Source organism: Ranitomeya variabilis, chromosome 4, assembly GCF_051348905.1.
Source record: "Ranitomeya variabilis isolate aRanVar5 chromosome 4, aRanVar5.hap1, whole genome shotgun sequence".
Taxonomy (NCBI): Eukaryota; Metazoa; Chordata; class Amphibia; order Anura; family Dendrobatidae; genus Ranitomeya; species Ranitomeya variabilis.
This window is the reverse complement of record NC_135235.1, coordinates 334,870,987-334,896,583: the sequence shown is the minus strand read 5'-3', so window position 1 is coordinate 334,896,583 and position 25,597 is coordinate 334,870,987. Positions and strand designations below refer to the sequence as shown.

Genomic DNA, 25,597 nt, shown 5'->3' with positions numbered 1-25,597 from the left:
CTAATCAAAAAACCATCCTGAGATTACAAGAACCCATGTGCCAACTCATGGCACATGGGGAGAACCTCAGTCCACTAGAGCTACCAGCTAGCATAGAGACATAATAAGCAAGCTGGACAAAAAACCAAACAACTGAAAATCAGCACTTAGCTTATCCTGAAAGATCTGGGAGCAGGTAGGCAGGAACCAAACAGAGCACATCTGAATACATTGATAGCCGGCAAGGAAATGACAGAAAGGCCAGGTAAAATAGGAAACACCCAGCCTCTGATGGACAGGTGGAAACCAAAGGCCGCAACCCACCAAAGTCACCCAGTACCAGCAGTAACCACCAGAGGGAGCCCACAAACAGAATCCACAACAGTACCCCCCCCTTGAGGAGGGGTCACCGAACCCTCACGAGAACCCCCAGGGCGATCAGGGTGAGCTCTATGGAAGGCGCGAACCAAATCAGTCGCATGAACATCGGAGGCGATCACCCAGGAATTATCCTCCTGACCATAACCCTTCCACTTAACCAAATACTGGAGTTTGCGTCTGGAAACACGAGAATCCAAGATCTTCTCAACAACATACTCCAATTCTCCCTCCACCAGCACCGGAGCAGGAGGCTCAACCGAAGGAACAACGGGCACCTCATACCTCCGCAACAACGACCGATGGAACACATTATGAATAGCAAACGATGCTGGGAGATCCAAACGAAAAGATACAGGGTTAAGAATCTCCGAGATCCTATAAGGACCGATGAACCGAGGCTTGAACTTAGGAAAAGAGACCTTCATAGGGACAAAACGAGAAGACAACCACACCAAATCCCCAACAAGAAGTCGGGGACCCACGCGGCGACGGCGATTAGCAAACTGCTGAGTCTTCTCCTGAGATAACTTCAAATTGTCCACCACCTGATTCCAAATCTGATGTAGCCTGTCCACCACCATGTCCACTCCAGGACAATCCGAAGACTCCACCTGACCAGAGGAAAAACGAGGATGAAACCCCGAATTACAAAAAAAAGGAGAGACCAACGTGGCAGAACTAGCCCGATTATTAAGAGCAAATTCGGCCAGTGGCAAAAAAGCAACCCAGTCATCTTGGTCAGCAGAAACAAAACACCTCAAATAAGTTTCCAAGGTCTGATTAGTTCGCTCCGTCTGGCCATTCGTCTGAGGATGGAATGCAGACGAGAAAGATAAATCAATGCCCATCTTGGCACAAAACGCCCGCCAAAATCTAGACACAAACTGGGATCCCCTGTCAGAAACGATATTCTCCGGAATCCCATGCAAACGAACCACGTTCTGAAAAAATAAAGGGACCAACTCAGAGGAGGAAGGCAACTTAGGCAAGGGCACCAAATGAACCATCTTAGAAAAGCGGTCACACACAACCCAGATAACGGACATTTTCTGTGAAACCGGGAGATCAGAAATAAAATCCATGGAAATGTGCGTCCAAGGCCTCTTCGGGATGGGCAAGGATAACAACAACCCACTGGCCCGAGAACAGCAAGGCTTAGCTCGAGCACACACTTCACAAGACTGCACAAAGGTACGCACATCCCTAGACAAGGAAGGCCACCAAAAAGACCTGGCCACCATGTCTCTAGTACCAAATATTCCAGGATGACCAGCCAACACAGAAGAATGGACCTCGGAGATGACTCTACTGGTCCAATCATCCGGAACAAACAGTCTTTCTGGTGGACAACGATCCGGTTTATCCACCTGAAACTCCTGCAATGCACGTCGCAAGTCTGGGGATACGGCGGACAATATTACCCCATCCCTAAGGATACCAGTAGGCCCAGAGTCTCCAGGAGAGTCAGGCACAAAACTCCTGGAAAGAGCATCTGCCTTCACATTCTTTGAACCTGGCAGGTATGAAACCACGAAATTGAAACGAGAAAAAAACAACGACCAACGAGCCTGTCTAGGATTCAAACGCCTGGCAGACTCAAGGTAAATGAGATTCTTGTGATCAGTCAAGACCACCACACGATGTTTAGCACCCTCAAGCCAATGACGCCACTCCTCAAATGCCCACTTCATGGCCAAAAGCTCCCGATTACCCACATCATAATTGCGCTCGGCGGGCGAGAATTTTCTAGAGAAGAATGCACATGGCTTCATCACCGAGCCATCAGAACTTCTCTGTGACAAAACCGCCCCCGCTCCAATCTCGGAAGCATCAACCTCAACCTGAAAAGGAAGTGAAACATCTGGTTGACACAACACAGGAGCAGAAGAAAACCAGCGCTTAAGTTCCTGAAAGGCCCCCACAGCCGCAGGAGACCAATTAGCAACATCAGCACCCTTTTTAGTTAAATCAGTCAAAGGTTTAACAATACTGGAAAAATTTGCAATGAACCGACGATAAAAATTAGCAAACCCCAAGAACTTCTGTAGGCTCTTAACAGATGTAGGTTGTGTCCAGTCACAAATTGCCTGAACCTTAACGGGATCCATCTCAATAGTAGAAGGAGAAAAATGTACCCCAAAAAAGAAATCTTCTGGACTCCGAAGAGACACTTTGAGCCCTTCACAAACAGAGAATTGGCCCGCAGAACCTGAAACACCTTCCTGACCTGTAGAACATGAGACTCCCAGTCATCAGAAAACACCAAAATATCATCCAAATACACAATCATAAACTTATCCAGATATTCACGGAAAATATTGTGCATAAAGGACTGAAAGACTGACGGAGCATTGGAGAGTCCAAAAGGCATTACCAAATACTCAAAATGGCCCTCAGGCGTATTAAATGCGGTTTTCCACTCATCACCTTGTTTTATCCGCACCAGATTATACGCACCGCGAAGATCTATCTTAGTGAACCACCTAGCCCCCTTAATGCGAGCAAACAAGTCAGTCAATAATGGCAATGGATACTGATATTTGACTGTAATCTTATTCAGAAGGCGATAATCTATACAAGGCCTCAGGGAACCATCTTTTTTTGCCACGAAAAAAAAACCTGCTCCCAGAGGGGACGAAGATGGACGAATATGTCCCTTTTCCAAGGACTCCTTAATATAATTCCGCATAGCAGTATGCTCTGGCAGTGACAGATTAAATAAACGACCCTTAGGGAACTTACTGCCAGGAATCAATCCTATAACACAGTCACAATCTCTATGAGGAGGGAGCGAATTGAGCTTAGGCTCCTCAAAAACATCCCTATAGTCAGACAAAAACTCAGGGATCTCAGAAGGAGTAGATGAAGCGATAGAAATCGGAGGTGCATCATCATGAACCCCCTGACATCCCCAGCTTAACACAGACATTGTTTTCCAGTCCAGGACAGGATTATGAGTTTGTAACCATGGCAGACCCAGCACTAGTACATCATGTAAATTATACAGTACAAGGAAGCGAATCACCTCCTGATGAACGGGAGTCATGCGCATGGTCACTTGTGTCCAATACTGCGGTTTATTCATAGCCAATGGTGTAGAGTCAATTCCCTTCAGAGGAATAGGGACTTCCAGAGGCTCCAGACTAAAACCGCAGCGTTTAGCAAATGACCAATCCATAAGACTCAGGGCAGCGCCCGAATCCACATAGGCATCAACGGAAATGGAAGACAGTGAAAAAATCAGAGTCACAGACAAAATGAACTTAGGCTGCAGAGTACCAATGGCAAAAGATTTATCAAGTTTTTTTGTGCGTTTAGAGCATGCTGATATAACATGAGCTGAATCACCACAATAAAAACACAATCCATTTTTCCGCCTATAATTTTGCCGTTCACTTCTGGACTGAATTCTATCACATTGCATAGTCTCAGGTGCCTGTTCAGAAGACACCGCCAACTGGTGCACGGGTTTGCGCTCCCGCAAACGCCGATCAATCTGAATGGCCATAGCCATAGACTCATTCAGACCTGTAGGCGTAGGGAACCCCACCATAATATCCTTAATGGCCTCAGAAAGACCATTTCTGAAGTTTGCAGCCAGGGCGCACTCATTCCACTGAGTAAGCACCGACCATTTCCGAAATTTTTGACAATATATTTCCGCTTCATCATGCCCCTGAGAGAGGGCTAATAAAGCCTTTTCAGCCTGAATCTCCAGGTTGGGTTCCTCATAGAGCAATCCCAATGCCAGAAAAAACGCATCCACACTGAGCAATGCAGGATCCCCTGGTGCCAATGCAAATGCCCAATTCTGAGGGTCGCCCCGCAGGAAAGATATTACAATCCTGACCTGTTGAGCAGGGTCTCCAGAGGAGCGAGATTTTAAAGAAAGAAACAATTTACAATTGTTCCTGAAATTCAGGAAGGTAGATCTATCTCCAGAGAAGAACTCTGGAATAGGAATTCTAGGTTCAGACATGGGAGTGTGAACAACAAAATCCTGTATGTTTTGAACTTTTGCCGTGAGATTACTCAGGCTGGAAGCCAAACTCTGGACATCCATGTTAAACAGCTAAGATCAGAGCCATTCAAGGGTTAAGAGGAGGTAAGAAGCAGCTAGACAGCAATTAAGGGCTAGGCAGCAAAACTCTGAAGGGAGAAAAAAAAAAAAAAAAATTCCCTTAAACACTTCTTTTTCTCCTGCTTCAGCCCAAACAATTAACACTTTGTGGGCCGGCTATACTGTCATGAATCCCCAATGGCTAGGGATAGCACAGGACAAGCAAAGTACAAATAAATAACGGACGAGCTCTAGGGTGATGGAACCTGGGCTGACCGCTGCCCTACGCCTGACAAACGCAACTAGAGATAGCCAGGGAGCGTGCCTACGTTGGTTCTAGATGCCACGCACCAGCCTAAGAGCTAACTAGTACTGCAGAGAAAATAAAGACCTCACTTGCCTCCAGAGGAATGAACCCCAAAAGATATAGTTGCCCCCTCACATGTATTGACGGTGAAATGAGAGGAAGGCACACACATAGAGATGATATATGTAGATTTAGCAAATTGAGGCCCGCTGTAAACTAGAAAGCAGAACGATACAAAAGGGGACTGAGCGGTCAGCAAAAAACCCTAATCAAAAAACCATCCTGAGATTACAAGAACCCATGTGCCAACTCATGGCACATGGGGAGAACCTCAGTCCACTAGAGCTACCAGCTAGCATAGAGACATAATAAGCAAGCTGGACAAAAAAACCAAACAACTGAAAATCAGCACTTAGCTTATCCTGAAAGATCTGGGAGCAGGTAGGCAGGAACCAAACAGAGCACATCTGAATACATTGATAGCCGGCAAGGAAATGACAGAAAGGCCAGGTAAAATAGGAAACACCCAGCCTCTGATGGACAGGTGGAAACCAAAGGCCGCAACCCACCAAAGTCACCCAGTACCAGCAGTAACCACCAGAGGGAGCCCACAAACAGAATCCACAACACAAAACACCCTTAACCCTAATCCCAACCCTAATCATAACCCTAATCACAACCCTAACGCCAAAGCACCCCTAACCCTAATTCCAACCCTAACCCTAATCAAATCCCTAAGCCCAACACACCCCTAATTATAATCTCAACCCTAACCTCAAACGTAACCCTAACCCCAACCCTAACCTTAACCCTTATCCCAAACCTAACCCTAATCCCAAACATAACCCTAATGCCAACCTTAACCCTAGTACCAACCCTAACCCTAATCCAAACCCTAATCCCAACCCTAACCCTAATCCCAACTCTAACCCTAACTTTGGCCCCAACTCTAACCCTAACTTTACCCCCAACCCTAACCCTATCCCTAACTTTAGCACCAACCCTAACCCTAGCCCTAACTTTAGCCCCAACCCTAATCCTAGCTCTAACCCTAACTTTAGCCCCAAACCTAACCCAAACTTTAGCACCCACCCTAACCCTAACTTTAGCCCCAACCCTAACCGTAACTTTAGCCCTTACCCTAGCCCTAACCCTAACGCTATCCCTAGCCCTAACCCTAGCCCTAACCCTAACACTAGCACTAACGTTAACCCTAATTGGAAAATATAAATACATACTTTTTTATTTTATCATTTTTTCCTAACTAAGGAGGTGATAAAGGGGGGGGGTTATTTGCAATTTTTTTATTTTGATCACTGTGATAGGATCTCACAGTGAACAAAATAAAACAAGAGGAAGAATCTTCCTCTGCCGGCTGGCACATCACGGCGGGCGCACTGCTCATGCGCCCGCCATTTTCTTCCCGGAGGAAGAAGCTGGCAGCCAGGAGGGGACGCAGGAGGACCCAGGTACACCGGTAAGTATGACAGGGTCCCCAAATCCCCCTATTTCTGTCCTCTGATGTGCGATCACATCAGAGGACAGAGAATGACAAGCCGCTTTTTTTTCTTTTTGCGTTCGCCGTTAAACGGTTAATTACCGGCGATCGCAAAATAGGGGTTGGTAAAAACTGACCCAGATCATGTTCTTTGGGGTCTCGGCTACCCCAGCAGCCGAGACCCCAAAGATCTGCCGGGTGCCGGACAGCGGGCGCACTGCGCATGTGCCCGCCATTCTTTTCCTGGAAAAAGATGGCGGCGCCCATCAGGAGCCACGAGGAGCATCGGGGGAGATGGGTGAGTATCGGGGGGCTATTGGGGACCCCATTTCTCTGTCCTCTGATGTGCGATCACATCTGAGGACAGGGAATTTAAATGGGAAATCGCGGGGTTTTTTTGCGACTGCAGATAAATGGTTATGTACCGGCGATCGCAACCTGGGGGTCGATAAAAACCGACCCGAATCATGTTCTCTGGGGTCTCGGCTACCCCCGGCAACCCAGACCCCAGAGAAAATCCGACTCTTGGGGGCGCTATACACATTTCCACAGCGTTGTTAATTAACGGCGCTGTGGTTTAAGTACCCTTAACTGCCGCCATTAAAAGGTGTATCGGCGGTCGTTAAGGGGTTAATATGATTCGGATGGTAGCTATCCCATGTGAGGTATTTGGGCCAATTAATAGGTTTGCGATACATGGAGTCTGTATTAAACTGTTTAAAATTTTTAACAGTGGTATCCAGAAAGTTTATTTCTATATATGAGTCAGTGTTTAGATTATGGTGGGATGAAATGCATCTAAACTTTTATGGAATTTATAAGTTCTTGTTCAGAGTAAGTCCAGATTATCAAGTCATGCAGTGACTATATTGACCCAATGGGAGTGTCACATAGTTTTATACCATTGGACAGTGAAGAAAAAATAATTACATTTTTACCTCAAAAATGTTGTTTTAGCCACAGATTTTACATTTTCACACAGGAAAATGGGTAAAAATGGCACAAAAATGTTTCACACAATTTCTGCTAAACGTGGCAATAGCCCATATTTCTTTTGAAGGTTGATGAGCACTTTTCCAGAGCCTTTGTATGACTAGTAACTTGGAAGCCCCCTACATTTTTATTGACTGATGACAGACCTGAGCGGGGACCTGCTTTTTTTGTGTAAATTGAGTTGAAGCTTTTACACAACATATATTTTAAATAATGTTTGGGATCACATTTATCATGTGCTCAGCGCAGAGCACTTACTTTGTGGTTTCCATCAAAATCTCCAAGGGATGTGAAATGGATGAAATCCCCGAGGGATCCAGGTGCACAGAACTGTGAGACCACACTTTTATGCAAGCCTAAAAAGACAGACACCACTGGATCACAGGCCAGACAGCTGCCTCATTACAGGGGTATTCCATCTGAAAAACGTATTTCAGAGATTTACATGGAAATCCCCGTGTAAGCCCTCAGCGCATAGCGCAGGATAAATGCGCGCCAAACCTTACTGCGATCTTTGGGAGGAAAAATAAACAAATCAACAGTATATCAAGAATTGCTTTTATTATTTTTTATGCCATTTCTCATGCGGTATAAGTGATTAGAAGACTTTGTTCTTGGGTAAGTACGATTATGGCGATACCAGATTTATAAAGATTTTTTTCTGTTTGGCTGCTGTCACACACTAAAAATCGCTTTTTATTGTAAAAACTATTTTTTGCATATTTTTTCTAGACTTCTGCTGACAGAGTCATATGGGTGCTTGTTTTTTTGCGGGACGAGTTGCTGTTTTTATTAGTATCAATTTCGGGCACATGATTGCTTTCTATTCCAATTTTTGGGAGGCAGAATGAACAAAAACCAGCAATTCAGGAAATGAGTTTTGGGGATTTTTTATGCCATTCCATGTGTGGTAAAATTGGTAAGGCAGCTTTATTCTTTGGGTCACTATGATTACAGTGATACCACATTTATAAGGTTTTTTTTATGTTTCAGCACTTTTACATAAAAACTATTTTATACAATTTTGTATTATTTTTCATCTCTGTTTTCTGAGAGCTATAACTTTTTAATTTTTCTTCTGATGGAACTGTACGGTCGTTTTTTGAGGTACAAAATGACATTTTCAACGATAACATTTTTATTTACATTCTTTTTTTTATAACATAACATAGTAACATACACCATGTTCCAAATTATTATGCAAATTGGATATAAGTGTCATAAAGATTTAATTGTTTTGTTTTTCAAATAAACTTGTGGATGGTATTGTGTCTCAGGACTCAATGGATCACTGAAATCAATCTTAAACACGTGATAAATAGCTTTCCAAGTGATTCTAATTAAAGGAAAACTTCTTAAAAATGATGTTCCACATTATTAAGCAGGCCACAGGTTTCAAGCAATATGGGAAATAAAAAGGATCTCTCTGCTGCTGAAAAGTGTTAAATAGTGCAATGCCTTGGACAAGGTATGAAAACTGTTGTGGATTCTGTTTGTGGGCTCCCTCTGGTGGTTACTGCTGGTACTGGGTGACTTTGGTGGGTTGCGGCCTTTGGTTTCCACCTGTCCATCAGAGGCTGGGTGTTTCCTATTTTACCTGGCCTTTCTGTCATTCCCTTGCCGGCTATCAATGTATTCAGATGTGCTCTGTTTGGTTCCTGCCTACCTGCTCCCAGATCTTTCAGGATAAGCTAAGTGCTGATTTTCAGTTGTTTGGTTTTTTGTCCAGCTTGCTTATTATGTCTCTATGCTAGCTGGTAGCTCTAGTGGACTGAGGTTCTCCCCATGTGCCATGAGTTGGCACATGGGTTCTTGTAATCTCAGGATGGTTTTTTGATTAGGGTTTTTTGCTGACCGCTCAGTCCCCTTTTGTATCGTTCTGCTTTCTAGTTTACAGCGGGCCTCAATTTGCTAAATCTATATATATCATCTCTATGTGTGTGCCTTCCTCTCATTTCACCGTCAATACATGTGAGGGGGCAACTATATCTTTTGGGGTTCATTCCTCTGGAGGCAAGTGAGGTCTTTATTTTCTCTGCAGTACTAGTTAGCTCTTAGGCTGGTGCGTGGCGTCTAGAACCAACGTAGGCACGCTCCCTGGCTATCTCTAGTTGCGTTTGTCAGGCGTAGGGCAGCGGTCAGCCCAGGTTCCATCACCCTAGAGCTCGTCCGTTATTTATTTGTACTTTGCTTGTCCTGTGCTATCCCTAGCCATTGGGGATTCATGACAGAAAACATTAGATATTTCACGAAAACTAACGCTAGGACTGCCCTTGCTCACCCTGTTCCCTCGATTACTTCTGATGGTGAAGATGCCGGAGCCACGTACCTTTCCTTACCTTCTGAATCCGCCCTTATTCTGTACCTGTCCCTCACCCAGGGAAGAGGGGAGTAGTAGTGTACCATAATACACCAAAAAGACTAACAAAGTAATATGAACAGGGATAAATGACAATACCAATCTTGCAAATATATTCACACAGACAACAAAGGAATGTACCATGGAGTGGAGGATGGGGCTAAGCCAAAGTAGGGGAAGAAAGGGAATTATCACACACCCAAAAACTAGCCAATAAACCAATAAAAGTGCAACAAATCTTTATTAGAAATTATTCTAAAATACATAAAAAAACACAGATTGCCTAGTCCGGGTGACACCACTGCATCCCGATTACATAGAAATAAATGGCCATATAAACACAGGTATATTATTTAGAGTAATGGAAACCTAATTAGAACAAAGTCAAGTAACCCCCCATATAAGTGTGTCATATCAATCAGAGAAACTGTGGAGTGCTCAATAATTTATATCCAGTTCTAAAAAATATGTATAGCGAAACATCAGATGATCAGTGAATAAAGCAACAAACATGGCAATACAAAAATGATCCCCTTTTCCTGCTATTGAGACATTAAATGGAAAAGTTAAAGAGGAGCTCGTGATGTTGTAAGGCTTGATATTAGTATAATAATATGAGTACTCAGCCCCTAAACAAAACAATTATAGCCGTGGAAATAACTTCCCTAGCTTAAATGGCCCACAGTACCTATCCCCAAGGAATAGATGTAGGTATTAACCCCTTTCTGCCAGCTGACGGAATAGTACGTCAGCTGGCAGATCCTGTGCTTTGAGGTGGGTTCCGGCGGTGAGCCCACCTCAAAGCCGTGACATGTCAGCTGTTTTGTACAGCTGACATGTGTGCGCAATGAGCGCGAGCGGAATCGCGATCCGCCCTCGCCCATTAACTAGTTAAATGCCGCCGTCAAGCTCTGACAACGGTATTTAACTAGCGCTCCCGGCCACGCGGCAGGAAGTGCTCGCACTGCAGACCCCCGTCACATGATTGGGGGTCAGCGGTGCATTGCCATAACAACCAGAGGTCTCCTTGAGACCTCTATGCTTGTTGATGGCCGATTGCTTTGAGCGCCACCCTGTGGACGGCACTCAAAGTACACCTGCATTTCTGCTACATACAGGTCCTTCTCAAAAAAATAGCATATAGTGTTAAATTTCATTATTTACCATAATGTAATGATTACAATTAAACTTTCATATATTATAGATTCATTATCCACCAACTGAAATTTGTCAGGTCTTTTATTGTTTTAATACTGATGATTTTGGCATACAACTCCTGATAACCCAAAAAACCTGTCTCAATAAATTAGCATATTTCACCCGACCAATCAAATAAAAGTGTTTTTTAATACCAAACAAAAAAACCAACAAATAATAATGTTCAGTTATGCACTCAATACTTGGTCGGGAATCCTTTGGCAGAAATGACTGCTTCAATGCGGCGTGGCATGGAGGCAATCAGCCTGTGACACTGCTGAGATGTTATGGAGGCCCAGGATGCTTCAATAGTGGCCTTAAGCTCATCCAGAGTGTTGGGTCTTGCGTCTCTCAACTTTCTCTTCACAATATCCCACAGATTCTCTATGGGGTTCAGGTCAGGAGAGTTGGCAGGCCAATTGAGCACAGTAATACCATGGTCAGTAAACCATTTACCAGTGGTTTTGGCACTGTGAGCAGGTGCCAGGTCGTGCTGAAAAATGAAATCTTCATCTCCATAAAGCATTTCAGCCGATGGAAGCATGAAGTGCTCCAAAATCTCCTGATAGCTAGCTGCATTGACCCTGCCCTTGATGAAACACAGTGGACCAACACCAGCAGCTGACATGGCACCCCACACCATCACTGACTGTGGGTACTTGACACTGGACTTCAGGCATTTTGGCATTTCCTTCTCCCCAGTCTTCCTCCAGACTCTGGCACCTTGATTTCCGAATGACATGCAAAATTTGCTTTCATCAGAAAAAAGTACTTGGGACCACTTAGCAACAGTCCAGTGCTGCTTCTCTGTAGCCCAGGTCAGGCGCTTCTGCCGCTGTTTATGGTTCAAAAGTGGCTTTACCTGGGGAATGCGGCACCTGTAGCCCATTTCCTGCACACGCCTGTGCACGGTGGCTCTGGATGTTTCCACACCAGACTCAGTCCACTGCTTCCTCAGGTTCCCCAAGGTCTGGAATCGGTCCTTCTCCACAATCTTTCTCAGGGTCCGGTCACCTCTTCTCGTTGTACAGCGTTTTCTGCCACATTGTTTCCTTCCAACAGACTTACCATTGAGGTGCCTTGATACAGCACTCTGGGAACAGCCTATTTGTTGAGAAATTTCTTTCTGGGTCTTACCCTCTTGCTTGAGGGTGTCAATGATGGCCTTCTTGACATCTGTCAGGTCGCTAGTCTTACCCATGATGGGGGTTTTGAGTAATGAACCAGGCAGGGAGTTTTTAAAAGCCTCAGGTATCTTTTGCATGTGTTTAGAGTTAATTAGTTGATTCAGAAGATTAGGGTAATAGGTCATTTAGAGAACCTTTTCTTGATATGCTAATTTATTGAGACAGGTTTTTTGGGTTATCAGGAGTTGTATGCCAAAATCATCAGTATTAAAACAATAAAAGACCTGACAAATTTCAGTTGGTGGATAATGAATCTATAATATATGAAAGTTTAATTGTAATCATTACATTATGGTAAATAATGAAATTTAACACTATATGCTAATTTTTTGAGAAGGACCTGTAGAGGTGATCTGTACTTCACCTCTATGTAGCAGAGCCAATCGAGTTGTGCATGCTTCTAGCCTCCTATGAAGCATGCCAAAATTTAAAAAAAAAAAAAGTGTTTAAAAATATATAAAAAAATATATATATATAAAAGTTCAAATCACCCCCCTTTCGCCCCAATCAAAATAAAACAATAAAAAAAAAAATCAAACATACACATATTTGGTATCGCCGAGTTCAGAATCGCCCGATCTATCAATAAAAACAAAGGATTAACCTGACCGCTAAATGGTGTAGCGAGGAAAAAAATCAAAACGCCAAAATTACGTTTTTTTGGTCGCCGCGACATTGCATTAAAATGCAATAACGGGCGATTAAAAAAAAGAACATATCTACACCAAAATGGTATCATTAAAAATGCCAGCTTGGCATGCAAAAAATAAGCCCTCACCTGACCCCAGATCACGAAAATTGGAGACGCTACGGGTATCGGAAAATCGTGCAATTTTTTATTTTTTTTTAGCAAACTTTGGAATTTTTTTTCACCACTTAGATAAAAAATAACCTAGACATGTTAGGTGTCTATGAACTTGTAATGACCTGGAGAATCATAATGGCAGGTTAGTTTTAGCATTTAGTGAACCTAGCAAAAAAGCCAAACAAAAAACAAGTGTTAGATTGCACTTTTTTTGCAATTTCATCACACTTGGAATTTTTTTACATTTTTTGTTACATAGCATGGTAAAACCAATGGTATCGTTCAAAAGTACATCTCGTCCCGCAAAAAATACGCCCTCACATGGCCATATTGACGGAAAAATAAAAACGTTATGGCTCAGGGAAGGAGGGGAGCGAAAAACGGAAATGAAAAAACGGAAAAAGCTCCGGGGGTGAAGGGGTTAAAAATAGTTTACTGCCTATTCAACTTAACTGCGGGACAGCAGGAAAGGATCAACTGGATAGATTGGTGTCCCCCTCACCCTGGCATGTGTTTTGACTCTTGCTTCTTCCGAGGTCGCCCCAGGAAAAAGCCCCTGGAAGAAGCAAGAGGCAAAATGTACACACATTCCCTTTTGTAGGTAATTGACACTCTGTTCTTCCCCCCGGTTATTTAGGAGTAACTTGAAGCAACTGGACTGCCTTTTAGGCAGTGTAGGTTAGAGTTGCTATCTTCTAGACTGTGGTTATGGCTATCTCTGCTCATGCTGGAACCACTAAGGACTGTGAGGCCAGGATCTCTAATCTGTACAGGATCCGGAAAGGTCAGTTGTAGTTTTTAGTATATTACCTATTATCCTGAGTGAGTTGCTACACTACACATTCATTTGGCTAAAAATTACTGGCAAGATATTGACCCATGCTAATGATGTACACACGTTGTCAAAATTGTTGGTACCCCTCGTTTAATGACAGAAAAACTAACATTGGTCACAGAAATAACTTGAATCTGACAAAAGTAATAATAAATAATAAATATAAGATCTATGAAAATGAACAAATGAAAATAAGCCATTGCTTTTCAACCATGCTTCCACAGAATAAAAAAATAACACTCATGAAATAGGCCTGGACAGAAATGATGGTACTCCTGAAAATAATGTGAGAAAAGGGACATGGACATGTTAAATCAAGGTGTGTCTACTAACTAGTATCACAGGTGTCTACAATCTTGGAATCAGTGAGTGGGCCTGTATATAGGGCTACAGATACTCACTGTGCTGTTTGGTGACATGGTGTGTATCACACTCAACATGGACCAGAGGAAGCAAAGGAAAGAGTTGTCTCAGAAGATTAGAAAGAAAATTATAGACAAACATGTTGAAGGTAAAAGTTAGAAGGCCATCGCCAAGCAGCTTGATGTTCCCGTGACTACAGTTGCAATTATTATTCAGAAATTTAAGATCCATGGGACCGTAGCCAACCTCTCTGGACGTGGCCGCAGGATGAAAATTGATGACAAATCAAAGAGACGGATAATACGAATGGCAACAAAAGAGCCCAGAAAAACTTCTAGATTAAACGTGAACTTCAAGCTCAAGGAACATCAGTGTCAGGTCGCACCATCCGTCGTTGTATGAGCTAAAGTGGACTTCATGGGAGACGACCAAGGAGGCCACCATTGTTGGAAAAAAAAATCATAAAAAAAGCTAGACTAGAATTTGTCAAACTACATGTTGACAAGCCCCTAAGCTTCTGGGAGAATGTCCTATGTACAGATGAGACAAAAATGGAACTTTTTGGCAAAGCACATCAGCTCTATGTTCACAGATGGAAAAATGAAGCATATCAAGAATAGAACACTGTCCCTACTGTGAAACATGGAGGAGGCTCTGTTATGTTCTTGCGCTGCTTTGCTGCATCTGGCACAGGGTGTCTAGAATCTGTGCAGGGTGCAATGAAATCTCAAGACTATCAATGGATTCTAGAGAGAAATGTACTGCCCAGTGTCAGAAAGCTTGGTCTCAGTCACAGGTCATGGGTTTTGCAACAGGATAATGACCCAAAACATATAGCTAAAAACACCGAAGAATGGCTAAGAGGAAAACATTGGATTATTCTGAAGTGGCCTTCTATGAGCCCTGACCTAAATCCTATTGAGCATCTTTGGAAAGAGCTGAAACAGGAAAAGGCAACCATCAAACACGAGACAACAGGAGCAGTTTGCTCTTGAGGAGTGGGCCAAAATACCTATCGAGAGGTACAGAAGTCTCATTGACAGTTACAGAAATCGTTTGATTGCAGTGATTGCCTCAAAAGGTTGTGCAACAAAATATTAAGTTAAGGGTACCATCATTTCTGTCCAGGCCTATTCCATGAGTTTTATTTTTTTTAAACTCTGTGGAAGCATGGTTGAAAGGCAATGTCTGACTTTCATTTGTTCATTTTCATAGATTTTTAATTTATTATTACTTTTGTCAGATTCAAGTTATTTCTCTGACCATTTTGGGTTTTTCTGTCATTAAACGAGGGGTACAAACAATTTTGACCATGTGTGCATATAGATAATATATATTAATAATATTATTTGGAAAGATTATCTAGCTTGGATACCATGAAATACCCAGTAGAACTTTGCATAAGGCTAGGTCTGAATAGAGTTTGAACTAGAAATGATTGAATGTGGAAAGATTTGAATTAAGCACATCTCTTGAATTTTGCTGGACCTCTAAGGTTCAGCAAAATGATGGCCAGCTGGCCGCCATTTTGCCTAATTCACACAGATCGTATTGCATAATGTTTGTATTCTAGAGAATACAAATTTATTTCATATTTGAAAACAATTTAATTCCACTCTAATTTGCCTCTGAATCTAAACAAGAAATTTTAATTTACTAAAAGCAAGCAGTCTTTTTGGAGAAGGTTCTTTTCCTGCTTTTTAAAGAAAAACTGACAAACATTTTAATAGTGCTGTACATGTATAATAATCTATTTACTAATGCCTGTGAGGGAAAAATTTGCTTTACAACTTCCACCTATCTTAAAACTATAATCTTTATTGGGCAACACTAAAATAGAATCCCATTTCTTTAAAATTAAAATGACAAAAGAGAGAAAGCTGTCTACGTAATTAATACTCATGTAGGAACTACCATCCTAACATGAAAGATACTATCACATATAAGCATAATGTAGCACATAAGGGTAAGGTTAACTGCTGGTCTGCAAAATCCAACACCTACATATAGTTTGTAGAATTCAATAAAGCAAAATGGTGAGCAAAATTTTCCTCAAAAACTATGTAGATCGCACCAGACTGACAGTTTTCTTCATCAGGACCTTACTGTGCATCCTTTACCCTGGAAAATGGCACAATTTGTAGTAGATCTCTGGTGGGAAATGCAGGTCAATGAAAAAAGAGTGACCTCTCAATCAGTGACAAAAGATAGGCAATGGTAAGGGAATAGGGAAGAGATGCTGCAGAGCCGTAAGTGCAGTGCCCGCCCACTGCACTTGAGGCTCATATGCATAATAATTCAAGAATACATTTCTCTAAAACATAAACCAAGATTTCTAAGCTAAAGTCATGGATGTGATCAACATTACATAGATTTCATTTGTTTGGGATATAAACACCTGTAGACAGTTTATCTTAAAACTCTCAAGAGAGTCCGATTTAGGCCGGGTGTCACACTTGGGAGGGCAATGTGAGAAACTTGCGCGAGTCTCTCGCCTCAATACCCAGCACTGCCACCGACACTCGGGACCGAAACATTCAGCTGCATAGAAAAACATGCAGCCAGACACTCCACATTGAGGCCAGAGAATCACGCAAGTTTCTCACATTGCATTCGCAAGTGTGCCCCTTGCCTAATGAAAAGTCTGCAGCATTCAACATGTATAAAAAAATGTGTGTTGTTTTTTCACCAACCTTATTTGTGAATAACCTCATTCTGGAAATCTATGTTGTCTCAGGTGACCAATGTGATCTTCTCAGATACATGCATGAATGATAAATCATAAGTTCATTTTAACTCTGTTCTCCTTTTGAATAAGGCTATACTTACTGTTGCAGAGAACTGCTTCAATTGGCTGAATAGTTACTGGAATTTCCACTCTGACATTTGACCTAAGCAAGAAAAAAAAATCTATTTTAATCTAGCAAATATTTTGGCAACAACTTCCTAAACTTCTGTAATAAACTATATATAGTTATTTCTGTAGTCTCTTGGCACGGTTCTCTAATCCAGAAATCAGATCCGAAAACACATTTGAGCAATTTTTGTGAATGATCATTGCAGAAGAGAACAAACTGTTACATATCCCGTTGCCCGTGATACTCACCTTGTCTCCTTTGCTCCCCACTACAGTGGTAAGCGGTCCCTTGTCGCGTCTCGTCGGTGCTTCCTGGTTGCCGGAGGTACCGCTGCTCACGCATGCGTCCTGGGTCGAGGCCGCACGCTCCTTCAGCTCTTTATGTGACGGTGAGGTCATGACCCAGAAGCACCGCCTCATCATGGCGACCACATCCGGGTATTTCAGGCTTCTCCCTGCTTGGGTAAGGTGCCTGATTATTGTTTGTACTTGCTTCGTTGCCAGAGCTGTGCTTTGCACCACTCTGCAAACCACCATTTTTTGCTTTGCACCACTCTGCAAACAGCTGAATTTCAGCGGCACTAAATGACAAGGTTAAATATGGCATGCTGAATCGCGTTAGTCCCTGTACAAAGAAATGTTTGAGTGTGGATGAGGCATGTATGACATAGAAAACATGCTCCAAACAATTTCAGAATGAGATCTCCCCTATTGTATAATTTTAGTAACAGAAGAAATATTTTTTGTCCTGTGAATGAGGCCTGTATAGCATAGACTAGATGCTACAAACAATTTCAAAGTGAGATGTCCCCTACTGTATGACGTTAGTAACAGAATTTTTTTCTTTTGGCTGGATGAAGACTGTATTAAATAAACTAGATTCTTCAAACAATTTCAAAGTGAGATCTGCCCTACTGTATGATGTTAGTAACTGAATAAATTTTTTAGGGCTTGTGGACCAGGGCTGTATAACATAGACTAGCTGCTACAAACAATGTCAAAGTGAAATCTCCCCTTACTGTATGACATTAGTAACAGAAGAAATATTTTTTGGCCTGTGGATGAGGCCTGTATTACATGGACTAGATGCTACAAACAATTTCAAAGTGAGATGTCCCCTACTATATGAGCTTAGTAACAGAAGAAATATTTTTTGAGGCCTGTATGACACACACTAGATGCTATAAACAATTTTAAAGTGAGATCTACTTTACTGTATCACGTTAGTAACAGAAGAAATATTTTTTGGCCTGTGGATGAGGCCTGCACAACATAGACTAGATGCTACAAACAATTTTAAAGTGAGATGTCCTCTACTATATAACGTTAGTAACAGAAGAAAAAAATGTTTTGCCTGTGAATGAGGCCCGTTAATAACAGAAGATTTTTTTTTTGCTGGATGAGGACTGTATAAAATAGACTAGATGCTCCAAACAATTTTAAAGTGAGATCTATCCTACTGCATGACATTATTAACCGAACAAATTTTTTTGGGCTTGTGGAAGAGTTCTGTATAACAAACAGTTCCTGCTACTAACAATTTCAAAATAAATTTTTAGTGAGGATGAGGCCTGTTTAACCTAGAAGATATGCTCCAAACAATTTCAAAATTGGATTTAACTTGCTGTATCACATTTTTAAAACCCCCAATTGTGTTTTATTATGTAGAACAGTTCTGCACACACAACAATTTTACTGAAAACAATTATTACAACATGGAATATGGCGGGCTGTATCACATTTCACAACAGGATTTTTTTTTAATGTGTGTGAGGTCTGCAGACAGCTTAATTTCACTGCCACAAAATTACAAAACTACAACGGGGGATATGGCGGGCTGTATCATGTTTAGCAACAGATTTTTTTTTAATCTGCATGGGTATGCAGACAGTAGAATTTCACCACCACTAAATTACAAGATGAGATATGGCATGGTGAATCACAGTAGAAAATAGCAAAAAAAATGTGCATGCTCAACAGCTCAAATCACAGAACAATGTCACCACACCACTAAATGACAAGATGAGATATGGCTTGCTTTTTCACATTTAGCTAGTGAAAAAATAAGAATTGGAACATTCTACTTATGCATGTGTAAGGCGGCCAGGGTGGTAGTCGTGGCAACTGGCTGTTCTGTTCCCACACCCTGGCGCCCCACAGATAAAATACAGTGTCCCTTCTGCTGCATGTGCAGAGTGCGCAGCACAACACTTACATTCACTGTCAAGGTCTCTCCAGTTCTGTCACTCTGGTTCATGTTCCCGAACTCCGCAAAACATCTCAGAGACACAGTTCTTTTCCAACAGTTTAACTTTACTATTCAGCAGGACATTCAACATACTGGCAGCACAGGTTATGCAAAGAGACTTCTTCCGATCTTTCCCTGCTGCCAGGCAGCCTCTATCCTTTCTATCAGCTCTGCCTCCCTTCTCCCGGCAATCCCTGCAGTATCACTAGACAATTTGTGTCCCATCTGTGCCTTCAGTATTACCTGCTACCTGCCAGCCCCTCTGTCACGATCCATGTTTGGATCTGTGGCAGATCTGGTTTTCTTCTGATTAAAACCTTTTTACTTTCTGGTCATCAGGGGTTAATGCAGCTTTCCCCCCCATTGGCCGCTGGTGTTATTGCATTGCATTGCTGCTGGGTCAGCTGATGTTGGTGGTGACCACTCCCACCATCCTTCATAAGGTCACCTGATGCATCAGCTGACTGTTGGTTATACAGGTCCTTCTGGAGATCTACCAAGTTGGAGAAAGAGCTTGCTGGGAGCAGTAGTTCTTCAGCTGAGTCCGGTGTATCTGGTGTTTCTTTCCCGCTGTGCTGTGCTTTGCAGCAATACGCTAAGTGTTGTTTACTTACCTTGTTTGTCTAAACTTTCCCTTTGTGTTTTATTAGTGCAGCGGTGGGACCAGTGTTCTCACTAGCCAATTCCCTACCCAGGGATAGGTGCAAGGCGAGCGAGGGCCAAGGTATCCTCCTCGGCGTCAGGTTGAAAGAACCTGTATAGTGATGTCAGGAAGATTAGGGCACATCCTTAGGAGAGTTCAGGAGGTGTCCATTTCCCTGTTCCCTATCGCAGGGTTCACGTTGTTACTGTGTCCCCGGTGTTCCCTTGTGAGTTCCGCCATTTTGTGACCGACCACCCGTTGGGTCATGTCACGCTTGGACAGTCACTTCGTGACACCCTCGTATGGTTCCAATAGGGAAAAGTCCCGGGAATGCCATCTCAGCTACTCCCGCCCTGGTCGTAGACCCCTGATCCTTCTTGGGATAGTCCTTCTTAGCTGGTGTCTGACTACACAGTCCTCTGCCTGGGGCTCCTTACTGCAGTAGCAGCTTTATCCCCTTTGGCCTGTGAACTGTCTGCTTCACCGCTCTTCACACCTCACCCAGGGCAAGGCTGCCCAGGCTCTGCTGCCTATACAAGAAGTGCCTCTCCTATATCCCTATGTCTCTGCCTTGCTCTTCTCTAACTCCTCCCTACTGACAACCCCTATGCTAACTGTACCTAACCAACATTCCTAATCTATTCTATTGCCTATCTCTATGATGCCCCCACTATTCTAATCCCCCTACGGTCCTATACTACCTAAGTGTCTTTCCTTACCCTAATTCTATACAGGACTGTCATGAATCCCAATGGCTAGGGATAGCAAGGGACAAGCAAAGTAATACAAAATATCGGACGAGCTCTAGGGTGATGGAACCTGGGCTGACCGCTGCCCTACGCCTGACAAACGCAACAAGAGATAGCCAGGGAGCGTGCCTACGTTGGTTCTAGACGCCACGCACCAGCCTAAGAGCTAACTAGTACTACAGAGAAAATAAGACCTCACTTGCCTCCAGAGGAATGAACCCCAAAAGGTACAGTTGCCCCCCACATGTATTGACGGTGAAATGAGAGGAAGGCACACACATAGAGATGATATATATAGGTTCAGCAAATTGAGGCCCGCTGTAAACTAGAAAGCAGAACGATACAAAAGGGGTCTGAGCGGTCAGCAAAAAACCCTAATAAAAAAAAACCATCCTGAGATTACAAGAACCCATGTGCCAACTCATGGCACATGGGGAGAACCTCAGTCCACTAGAGCTACCAGCTAGCATAGAGACATAATAAGCAAGCTGGACAAAAAAACAAACAACTGAAAATCAGCACTTAGCCTATCCTGAAAGATCTGGGAGCAGGTAGGCAGGAACCAAACAGAGCACATCTGAATACATTGATAGCCGGCAAGGGAATGACAGAAAGGCCAGGTAAAATAGGAAACACCCAGCTTCTGATGGACAGGTGGAAACCAAAGGCCGCAACCCACCAAAGTCACCCAGTACCAGCAGTAACCACCAGAGGGAGCCCACAAACAGAATCCACAACAGTACCCCCCCCTTGAGGAGGGGTCACCGAACCCTCACGAGAACCCCCAGGGCGATCAGGGTGAGCTCTATGGAAGGCGCGGACCAAATCAGTCGCATGAACATCGGAGGCGACCACCCAGGAATTATCCTCCTGACCATAACCCTTCCACTTAACCAAATACTGGAGTTTGCGTCTGGAAACACGAGAATCCAAGATCTTTTCAACAACATACTCCAATTCTCCCTCCACCAGCACCGGAGCAGGAGGCTCAACCGAAGGAACAACGGGCACCTCATACCTCCGCAACAACGACCGATGGAACACATTATGAATAGTAAACGATGCTGGGAGATCCAAACGAAAAGACACAGGGTTAAGAATCTCCGAGATCCTATAAGGACCGATGAACCGAGGCTTGAACTTAGGAGAAGAGACCTTCATAGGGACAAAACGAGAAGACAACCACACCAAATCCCCAACAAGAAGTCGGGGACCCACGCGGCGACGGCGATTAGCGAACTGCTGAGTCTTCTCCTGAGAGAACTTCAAATTGTCCACCACCTGATTCCAAATCTGATGTAGCCTGTCCACCACCACGTCCACTCCAGGACAATCCGAAGGCTCCACCTGACCAGAGGAAAAACGAGGATGAAACCCCGAATTACAAAAAAAAGGAGAGACCAACGTGGCAGAACTAGCCTGATTATTAAGAGCAAATTCGGCCAGTGGCAAAAAAGCAACCCAGTCATCTTGATCAGCAGAAACAAAACACCTCAAATAAGTTTCCAAGGTCTGATTGGTTCGCTCCGTCTGGCCATTCGTCTGAGGATGGAATGCAGACGAGAAAGACAAATCAATGCCCATCTTGGCACAAAACGTCCGCCAAAATCTAGACACAAACTGGGATCCCCTGTCAGAAACGATATTCTCCGGAATCCCATGCAAACGAACCACGTTCTGAAAAAATAAAGGGACCAACTCAGAGGAGGAAGGCAACTTAGGCAAGGGCACCAAATGAACCATCTTAGAAAAGCGGTCACACACAACCCAGATAACGGACATTTTCTGTGAAACCGGGAGATCCGAAATAAAATCCATGGAAATGTGCGTCCAAGGTCTCTTCGGGATGGGCAAGGATAACAACAACCCACTGGCCCGAGAACAGCAAGGCTTAGCTCGAGCACACACTTCACAAGACTGCACAAAGGTACGCACATCCCTAGACAAGGAAGGCCACCAAAAAGACCTGGCCACCAAGTCTCTAGTACCAAATATTCCAGGATGACCAGCCAACACAGAAGAATGGACCTCGGAGATGACTCTACTGGTCCAATCATCCGGAACAAACAGTCTTTCTGGTGGACAACGATCCGGTTTATCCACCTGAAACTCCTGCAATGCACGTTGCAAGTCTGGGGATACGGCGGACAATATTACCCCATCCCTAAGGATACCAGTAGGCCCAGAGTCTCCAGGAGAGTCAGGCACAAAACTCCTGGAAAGAGCATCTGCCTTCACATTCTTTGAACCTGGCAGGTATGAAACCACGAAATTGAAACGAGAAAAAAACAACGACCAACGAGCCTGTCTAGGATTCAAACGCCTGGCAGACTCAAGGTAAATGAGATTCTTGTGATCAGTCAAGACCACCACACGATGTTTAGCACCCTCAAGCCAATGACGCCACTCCTCAAATGCCCACTTCATGGCCAAAAGCTCCCGATTACCCACATCATAATTGCGCTCGGCGGGCGAGAATTTTCTAGAGAAGAATGCACATGGCTTCATCACCGAGCCATTAGAACTTCTCTGTGACAAAACCGCCCCCGCTCCAATCTCGGAAGCATCAACCTCAACCTGAAAAGGAAGTGAAACATCTGGTTGACACAACACCGGAGCAGAAGAAAACCGGCGCTTAAGTTCCTGAAAGGCCTCCACGGCCGCAGGAGACCAATCAGCAACATCAGCACCCTTTTTAGTCAAATCAGTCAAAGGTTTAACAATACTGGAAAAATTAGCAATGAACCGACGATAAAAATTAGCAAACCCCAAGAACTTCTGAAGGCTCTTAACAGATGTAGGTTGTGTCCAGTCACAAATCGCCTGAACCTTGACGGGATCCATCTCAATAGTAGAAGGAGAAAAAATGTACCCCAAAAAATAAATCTTCTGGACTCCGAAGAGACACTTTGAGCCCTTCACAAACAGAGAATTGGCCCGCAGAACCTGAAACACCTTCCTGACCTGTAGAACATGAGACTCCCAGTCATCAGAAAACACCAAAATATCATCCAAATACACAATCATAAACTTATCCAGATATTCACGGAAAATATTGTGCATAAAGGACTGAAAGACTGACGGAGCATTGGAGAGTCCAAAAGGCATTACCAAATACTCAAAATGGCCCTCAGGCGTATTAAATGCGGTTTTCCACTCATCACCCTGTTTTATCCGCACCAGATTATACGCACCGCGAAGATCTATCTTAGTGAACCACCTAGCCCCCTTAATGCGAGCAAACAAATCAGTCAATAATGGCAATGGATACTGATATTTGACTGTAATCTTATTCAGAAGGCGATAATCTATACAAGGCCTCAGGGAACCATCTTTTTTTGCCACGAAAAAAAAACCTGCTCCCAGAGGGGACGAAGATGGACGAATATGTCCTTTTCCAAGGACTCCTTAATATAATTCCGCATAGCAGTATGCTCTGGCAGTGACAGATTAAATAAACGACCCTTAGGGAACTTACTGCCAGGAATCAATTCTATAGCACAGTCACAATCTCTATGAGGAGGGAGCGAATTGAGCTTAGGCTCCTCAAAAACATCCCTATAGTCAGACAAAAACGCAGGGATCTCAGAAGGAGTAGATGAAGCGATTGAAATCGGAGGTGCATCATCATGAACCCCCTGACATCCCCAGCTTAACACAGACATTGTTTTCCAGTCCAGGACAGGATTATGAGTTTGTAACCATGGCAGACCAAGCACTAGTACATCATGTAAATTATACAGTACAAGGAAGCGAATCACCTCCTGCTGAACGGGAGTCATGCGCATGGTCACTTGTGTCCAATACTGCGGTTTATTCATAGCCAATGGTGTAGAGTCAATCCCCTTCAGAGGAATAGGAACTTCCAGAGGTTCCAGACTAAAACCGCAGCGTTTAGCAAATGACCAATCCATAAGACTCAGGGCAGCGCCCGAATCCACATAGGCATCAACGGAAATGGAAGACAGTGAAAAAATCAGAGTCACAGACAAAATGAACTTAGGCTGCAGAGTACCAATGGCAAAAGATTTATCAACCCTTTTTGTGCGTTTAGAGCATGCTGATATAACATGAGCTGAATCACCACAATAAAAACACAATCCATTTTTCCGCCTATAATTTTGCCGCTCACTTCTGGACTGAATTCTATCACATTGCATAGTCTCAGGTGCCTGTTCAGAAGACACCGCCAACTGGTGCACGGGTTTGCGCTCCCGTAAACGCCGATCAATCTGAATGGCCATAGCCATAGACTCATTCAGACCTGTAGGCGTAGGGAACCCCACCATAATATCCTTAATGGCCTCAGAAAGACCATTTCTGAAGTTTGCAGCCAGGGCGCACTCATTCCACTGAGTAAGCACCGACCATTTCCGAAATTTTTGACAATATATTTCCGCTTCATCATGCCCCTGAGAGAGGGCTAATAAAGCCTTTTCAGCCTGAATCTCCAGGTTAGGTTCCTCATAGAGCAATCCCAATGCCAGAAAAAACGCATCCACACTGAGCAATGCAGGATCCCCTGGTGCCAATGCAAATGCCCAATTCTGAGGGTCGCCCCGCAGGAAAGATATTACAATCTTGACCTGTTGAGCAGGGTCTCCAGAGGAGCGAGATTTTAAAGAAAGAAACAATTTACAATTGTTCCTGAAATTCAGGAAGGTAGATCTATCTCCAGAAAAGAACTCTGGAATAGAAATTCTAGGTTCAGACATGGGAGTGTGAACAACAAAATCCTGTATGTTTTGAACTTTTGCCGCGAGATTACTCAGGCTGGAAGCCAAACTCTGGACATCCATGTTAAACAGCTAATATCAGAGCCATTCAAGGGTTAAGAGGAGGTAAGAAGCAGCTAGACAGCAATTAAGGGCTAGGCAGCAAAACTCTGAAGGGAAAAAAAAAAAAAAAAAAATTTCCCTTAAACACTTCTTTTTCTCCTGCTTCAGCCCAAACAATTAACACTTTGTGGGCCGGCTATACTGTCATGAATCCCAATGGCTAGGGATAGCAAGGGACAAGCAAAGTAATACAAAATATCGGACGAGCTCTAGGGTGATGGAACCTGGGCTGACCGCTGCCCTACGCCTGACAAACGCAACTAGAGATAGCCAGGGAGCGTGCCTACGTTGGTTCTAG

The 25,597-nt window shown here is 43.5% G+C and overlaps 1 protein-coding gene across 2 annotated transcripts in view; it reads right to left on the bottom strand.

Annotated features, from left to right (window-relative positions):
* LOC143764711 (NXPE family member 1-like) overlaps positions 1–25,597 on the bottom strand; it is a 764,240-nt gene that overhangs the window by 324,046 nt on the left and 414,597 nt on the right. For both annotated transcript variants that reach the window (XM_077250568.1, XM_077250567.1), the window contains exon 4: positions 16,794–16,855. In XM_077250568.1, coding sequence (XP_077106683.1) covers positions 16,794–16,855 — 62 coding nt within the window. The remainder of the gene's footprint in view (positions 1–16,793; positions 16,856–25,597) is intronic.